Source organism: Otolemur garnettii, unplaced genomic scaffold (assembly GCF_000181295.1).
Source record: "Otolemur garnettii isolate 467f Iridium unplaced genomic scaffold, OtoGar3 scaffold00003, whole genome shotgun sequence".
NCBI lineage: Eukaryota > Metazoa > Chordata > Mammalia > Primates > Galagidae > Otolemur > Otolemur garnettii.
Genome location: NW_003852398.1, coordinates 41,074,588 through 41,081,373, shown reverse-complemented (window position 1 = coordinate 41,081,373; position 6,786 = coordinate 41,074,588). Strand labels below are relative to the sequence as shown.

At 39.5% G+C, this 6,786-nt stretch overlaps 2 protein-coding genes across 2 annotated transcripts in view; both read left to right on the top strand.

The window, feature by feature from the left end:
- DDX46 (DEAD-box helicase 46) overlaps positions 1-6,786 on the top strand; it is a 93,916-nt gene that overhangs the window by 35,837 nt on the left and 51,293 nt on the right. Inside the window, exons 7-10 of the mRNA XM_023514712.1 lie at positions 420-585; positions 2,161-2,281; positions 3,795-3,970; positions 4,895-5,016. Coding sequence (XP_023370480.1) covers positions 420-585; positions 2,161-2,281; positions 3,795-3,970; positions 4,895-5,016 — 585 coding nt within the window. The remainder of the gene's footprint in view (positions 1-419; positions 586-2,160; positions 2,282-3,794; positions 3,971-4,894; positions 5,017-6,786) is intronic.
- On the top strand, positions 1,166-1,479 carry LOC100945092 (small ubiquitin-related modifier 2-like). The gene is made up of 2 exons (XM_023516209.1): positions 1,166-1,377; positions 1,441-1,479. Exons 1-2 carry the CDS (start codon positions 1,216-1,218, stop codon positions 1,477-1,479), a joined length of 201 nt encoding a protein of 66 aa, XP_023371977.1. The 5' UTR covers positions 1,166-1,215.

Below are 6,786 nucleotides of genomic sequence, written 5' to 3'. Positions count from 1 at the left end.
CACAGCATGAAAAAATTTTGCATGAAGTTGTCTGTTTCAGAAATGAAACAAAAACTAAAGAATAGTTTCTAGGAGAGGAGGATTTTTTTTTTTTTAAAAGGGACAGAGTCTCTTGTGTCACCCTCGGCAGAGTGCTGTGCCATCACAACTCATAGTAACCTCCAGTTCGTGAGCTTCAGTGATTCTCCTGCCTCAGCCTCTTGAGTAGCTGGAACTATAGGCGCCAGCCACAACGCCTGGCTATTTTTTTGTTGCAGTTTGGCTGGGGCCGGGTTTGAATCTGCCACCCTCCGTATATGGGGCTTGCTCCCTGAGGCATAGGTGCTGCCTTGAGAGGAGGATTTTTAAAGCTAGGACAGTTGCTTTTGGTAAGGGGAAAACTGTAATAGACTCTTGTTTGTTTGTTTGTTTAACTATAGTACTCTTCAGAGGAAGAAGAAGTTGATCTTCAGACGGCCCTTACAGGTTATCAGACCAAACAAAGAAAGCTGCTAGAACCAGTTGATCACGGAAAAATTGAATATGAACCATTCAGAAAAAATTTTTATGTTGAAGTTCCAGAACTAGCAAAAATGTCTCAAGAGGGTAAAATTCTCTTTATTTGTTCATTGTTTATACTGGGAACAGAGGAGGATACCCTTCACTTTGCTCACTATAAGCTCAAAATCCAGGATTCAAGTGATTCTCCTGCCCCAGCCTCCTGAGTAGCTGAGATTACAGGTGGCACCAGTCAGGGCTGATTTTTCTTATGTTTTGTAGAGACGTGGTCTTGGTATTTTCCCAGACTATTCTTGAACTCCTTGGCCTCCCAAGTTCCTTCTCGGAGTGAAGATTTTTTTTTTTTTTTTAATCTGTCGCCGTAGGCTAGCTCACTACAACCTTAAACTCTAGGGCTTAAGCAATCCTCCTGCCTCAGAGTTTTGAATAGCTGAGAGTATAGGTGTCCTCCTCAAAGTCCAGCTAATTTTTGAATTTTTAGTAGAGATAGGGTCTCACTCTTGCTCAGCCCAATCAAACTCCTAAGCTCGAGTGATTCTCCTGCCTTAGCCTCCTAGAGTGCTGGGATTACAGGTATGAGCCACCACTCCTGGCCTGAAGAATCTTAATAGTATCATATGTAGCTTCTGCTGCTCCTGGTGGTGTCTGTCTGCTCATTTGGTGCAGACCTGGTACCTCTTTTGTGAAGTGGCAGCTGAGGAGACTCGGGCGCTCGCCATGGCAGATGAAAAGCCTAAGGAAAGAGTCAAGGCTGAGAACAATGATCCCATAAGTTTAAAGGTGGCGGGACAGGATGGTTCTGTGGCACAGTTTAAGATTAAGAGTCATACACCAGTTAGTAAACTAATGAAAGCCTATTGTGAACGACAGGGTTTGTCAGTGAGGCAGATCAGATTCTGATTTGATGGGCAGCCAATCAGTGAAACAGACCTGCCTTCACAGTTGGAAATGGTGGATGAAGATACAATTGATGTGTTCTAACAGCAGATAGGAGTTGTCTACTAAAAAGGGAATATGCTACTTTACTCCAGAACTCTGTTATAGACCAAGATGACATTTTCAATTAGAAAACTGCAGTTTGGTTCCACCACATCCTGACTATTACAGTATAGTTTTCTCTGTTCTTTTCATTTTCCCCTTCCCTATTCCTTTATTGTACATAAAGTAACTGGTGTATGTGCAAAAGCATATTGCATTTTTTTTTTAAACTAAATGGCCAATGACAATATGTTTTGATTGACATCAGGTGGAGATGGGTTGGGGAAAAATATTGGTTCTGTGAAAATATTCCCTTTTCTCCATTAGTGGCATGCTCATCTGCTCTAATCTTTATATTCCAGTAAGTTATTTTGTTCTCATTGTTTTAACAAAACAACAACGCGAAAAACCTTGCATACCTTGTTCAATTGGAAAATTTTAATGTTTTCATTTATCATTGTAAAACCAAGGACAATTTTATAACTTTTTTGTACATAGCTTCTACATGTAGGGCAATCTGTCTTTAAGTAGGAATAAATTACTCTAAAAAAAAATGAATCCTAGATAGTTTTCCCTTCAAGTCAAGCATCTTGTTTAAAAAAAATAGTATCATGTCTAATTTAACAAGAGAAGGCATCAATAGAACACTGTTTAAGAGTTTTTAATTTGGGTTTTGTGTTTCAGAGGTGAATGTATTTCGACTGGAAATGGAAGGCATTACAGTTAAAGGAAAAGGTTGTCCCAAACCAATTAAATCTTGGGTCCAGTGTGGAATTTCCATGAAGATCTTAAATTCCCTAAAAAAGTAAGTGATATTTGTCCACATTTCACTGTCTTGCTACTCAAAAATACCACTTTCACACAAATATTTTCTGAGTTACATTTTTAGTCTAATAGGAAACTTACTCTTTTTCTTCTTTTTTTGATAGTCTGGCTCTGTCACCTGGGTAGAGTGCCATGGCCTTAGCCTAGCTCAAATTCCTAGGCTGAAGCATTCCTCCTGTCTTAACCTCCTGAGTAGGTGGGACTATAGGCAGAAGCCACCACACTTGGCTAGGAGAGCTGGGCTTTGCTTTGGCTGGTCTTAAACTCTTTTTTTCTTTTCTTTTCTTTTCTTTTTCTTTTTTTTTTTTTTTTGAGGCAGAGCCTCAAACTCCTGGGCTCAAGCTATTCTGCCTGCCTGCGTCTCCCAAGTAGCTGGGACTACAGGCACCTGTCACAACACTTGGCTATTTTTTGGTTGCAGCTGTCATTGTTGTTTGGCATACTTGGGCTGGGTTCAAACCCGCCACCTCAGGTATATGTGGCTGGCACCTTAGCCGCGGAGCCTGGTCTCAAACTCTTGACTTCAGGCAATCCTTCCTTGTTGGCACTCCTAGAGTGCTGAGATTACAGGTGTGAACCATTGCACTCAGCCACTCTTCTTTTTTCTTAAATGGCTTTATTGATAATTGATAATTGATATATGGCTATATTGATAATTGATAAATGATAATGGCTAAATTGATAATTTTAAGTGGCTTTATTGATAATTGATAAATAATAATGGCTAAATTGATAATTTACATATCATAAAGTGTGTCCTATAAAGTATATAATTCAGTGGTTTTTAGTATATTTATATAGTTGTGCACCTTTCACTATATAAAAAATTTCCCTTATCCCCAAAAGAAACATGTGTTCATTAGTAGTCATCTTCCTTCTCTCCTGTCCTGGGCTATTGTTAATCTACTTTCTATCTGTAAAGATTTTATTATTCTGAACGTTTCAGACTAATGGGATCATATACTCTTTTGTGACTGGCTTTTTTCCCTTGGCATGTTTTCAAGGTTTATCTATGTTGTGGAAAGTCTTAGTGCTTTATCCTTTTTTATTGGTAAATAATATTTCCATATATATGTATGTGTGTGTGTGTATTTTTTGAGAACGAGAGTCTCACTTTGTCACCCTTGGGTAGAGTTGCCTTGGCATTGTAGCTTACAGCAACCTCAAACTTTTGGGGTCAAGCAATTCTCTTGCCTCAACCTCCCAAGTAGTTGGGACTACAGGCACCCACCACAACACCTGGTTATTTTTGGAGGCGAGGTCTCACTCTGGCTAAGACTGGTCCCAAACCTGTGAGTTCACGCAGTCCACCTGCCTTAGCCTCCCAGAGTGGTAGGATTAGAGGTGTGAGCCACCGCGCCCAGCCCAAATATTTCCATATTTTGTTATACCATGTTTGATAGTTTGATATACCATATTTTGGAAGAACTTAATTTTATGGGACCCAGAAATTTCAATTCTTAGGTTATCTTTCTCTGGTTCTCTTTTTTAAGGCATGGCTATGAAAAGCCTACACCAATCCAAACTCAAGCAATTCCTGCTATAATGTCTGGACGAGATTTGATTGGTATTGCTAAGACTGGAAGTGGAAAGACCATTGCTTTTCTGTTGCCTATGTTTAGGCACATCATGGATCAGCGGTCATTGGAAGAAGGAGAGGGGCCAATAGGTATAACTCTTTTTATTAAACTATTTTTTTTCAGATAACAACTTTGTTGTCAGTTAATCAGAAAGTCCTGATACTTTATAATGTTCATAATTATGACAATAAAGATGTCTTTATGTACATTTCCTTTATCAATTTGGCACTTTGGGGCTGATTTCCCCTTACCAGCAGGTGGAGTGAGAATCTTCAGAGCTCTGGAGTGACATCTCAGAAGTACAAAAACAGCCTCTCCTGGCACAGCTCAGTTTTTAAACTCTGACTCGGCAGGTAGACTCCTCGTGCATCTATCTGTTTATTTATGTTGAGGTTTGTTCTTAGTCCAGTATCAGTGGATATCTAAACTCAACATAGAAGATTGTAGGGAAATGTGTTTTCCTAGGGTTTTTTTAATGCCTTAAAAGGCAGTAGTGCCACCATTTCATTCAGGAGTAGGTCTTCAGATTGAGATTTCTTGATTCATTTTGGCAGAGTTGTCTTCTGCAAATTTGAGTAGGGTTTTGGAAGGTTGTTCAGCTCCTCTGTTGGAAACCACAGGGCACAGTCTATTTGTCCTCTGTGCCCCTCAGAACAAGGTTGTTTCTGGAAACAGAAGTATGGCTTCTTCGGCACAGTGAGTCACTTGATTTTCTTTGTTTTGTGATTTGCAGTTGAGAACTGTTTGCATTCTGTTCAACTAAATATTTTCCTGAGGGTTGAGCGAGGCATTTCACTTTCATTTATCTTCTTGTAGCATGTTTTTAAAAATTTGCTTATGCTCTACTTCACTACAACCTCTGCCATTATGAAGCTTTTGAAATAGTCTTCAGAGATGCATAAAACAAATTAAAACAAAATTAGAGGAAGAGTTATGTACGTTAAATTTAACACTTTAAGCATCACCTGTGAAGAATTTTGGTGGTTAGGCTATTGATTTATTTGTCTTTTCAGCTGTCATCATGACTCCAACTCGAGAACTGGCTTTACAAATTACTAAAGAGTGTAAGAAGTTTTCAAAGACCTTGGGACTTAGAGTGGTCTGTGTTTATGGAGGAACAGGAATCAGTGAGCAGGTAGTTATAAAAGAAACCTTCAGTTTTTCCATTCTTTTCTCAAATTGAACAATTCAATAAACTAAAAGTGATTATTTTAGTGTTTTGAATAGTGATAGCTTCTAAAATCTTAAAAAATGTGATGTCTGAAAATATTAGTAAAAATGTGTTGTATTATGCAGGATGAATACTTTCTGGCACTCTAATTTATGGTATGGTGACTATACGTGTGTTTAAAATCTGCTGAGTGCATAGATCTTAAATGCTTGCTGTTAACCATGAAAGATAAAAGTGGTAACTACATGAGGTGATAATATTTTTACTAGCCTGATTATATTAATCATTTCACAATGTATATGTATATCAAAACATCATGTTGGGGCAGCACTTGTGGCTCAAAGGACTCGGGTGCTGGCCCCAGTATACCGGAGGTGGTGGGTTCAAACCCAGTCCTGGCCAAAAATTGCAAAAAAACAAAACAACATGTTGTACACTTTAAGTATATACAGTTTTTTGGTCAATTATACCTCAGTAAAGCTATGTGAAAAAATAATGGATTGTGGTAAAGCTATAATTGACAAAATTTTGAGTCATACTCACATTAGAGTGTCTCTCATTCCTCTTCCCCTGCCAGAGGAAGGCAGATAGATTCTTCACTGTTTTAAAAAACCTTTTTTTTAGAGATGGGAATCTTGTTCTACTGCTCAGGCTTGGAGTGCAGTGAGGTGTCAATCATAGCCCACTGTTAAGCTCAGATTCTCTTAGCCTCCCCAGTAGCTGGGACTAAAGATGCAACCCACTGTACCTGGTACATTTTTCATTTTACACATGAGGAAATATTCAGAAAGATAAAAATTAGTTGGCCAATTAGTTTAAAAATTTCTAGAGTTTTGGAGACAGAGTCTCATTATGTCGCCCTTGGTAGATTGCTGTGACTTCACAGCTCACAGCAATCTCAAACTCTTGGGCTTAAGCAGTTCTCTTGCCTCAGCCTCCCAGTAGCTGGGACTATAGGTGCCCACCACAATGCCCGCGTCTTTTTTTGTTGCATTTGTCGTTGTTTACCAGGCCTCAGCTGGGTTTGAACCTGCCAGCCTCAGTGTATGTTGCAGGTGCCCTAACCACTGAGCTACAGGCACCAAGTCTTCTGATTCTTAAAGATTTACTGTATTTTCTTTTTTCTTTTTTTTTTTTTTGGGCCAGGGCTGGGTTTGAACTTGCCACCTCTGGCAAATGGGGCCAGCGCCCTACCCTTTTGAGCCACAGGCGCCGTCCTTTTTTTTTTTCCTTTCTTTTTGAGACAGTCTCACTATGTTGCCTGCAGTAGAGTGCAATGGTGTCACAGCTCACAGCAATCTCAAACTCTTGGGCTTAAGCTATTCTCTTGCCTCAGCCTCCCAAGTAGCTGGGACTACAGGCGCCCACTACAATGCCTGGCTATTTTTTTGTTGTAGTCATTGTTTGGTGGGCTTGGGCCGGGCTCAAACCCGCCAGCCCCTGTGTATGTGGCCAGTGCCCTAACCGCTGAGGTATAGGAGCTGAGCCTACTGTATTTTCTTAATTCATATTGACATCTTTATGGGATAGTGATAAGTAGGGTGCATTAATATCAGAGTTTCATGTGCATTCTTAAATGATGTAGTAAAAACTATAAACCTTATCTCTCTTTAGCTTGGCTTTTCTCCAAGTGTCTTCTAAATAACAATGGTCATCAGGTATTTTGCTTAACTAGAAGATAAAGTGGAGTCTATGGTCAAAGATGTTTTGGAGGCTCGGCGCCTATAGCTCAAC

Bases quoted from the DNA above. Each gene is read 5' to 3' on its own strand.
- LOC100945092 (XM_023516209.1), top strand. From the start codon at position 1,216: ATGGCAGATGAAAAGCCTAAGGAAAGAGTCAAGGCTGAGAACAATGAT. The intron at 1,378-1,440 runs GTGAGGCAGATC...CTGCCTTCACAG, and splicing joins GTGAACGACAGGGTTTGTCA to TTGGAAATGGTGGATGAAGA.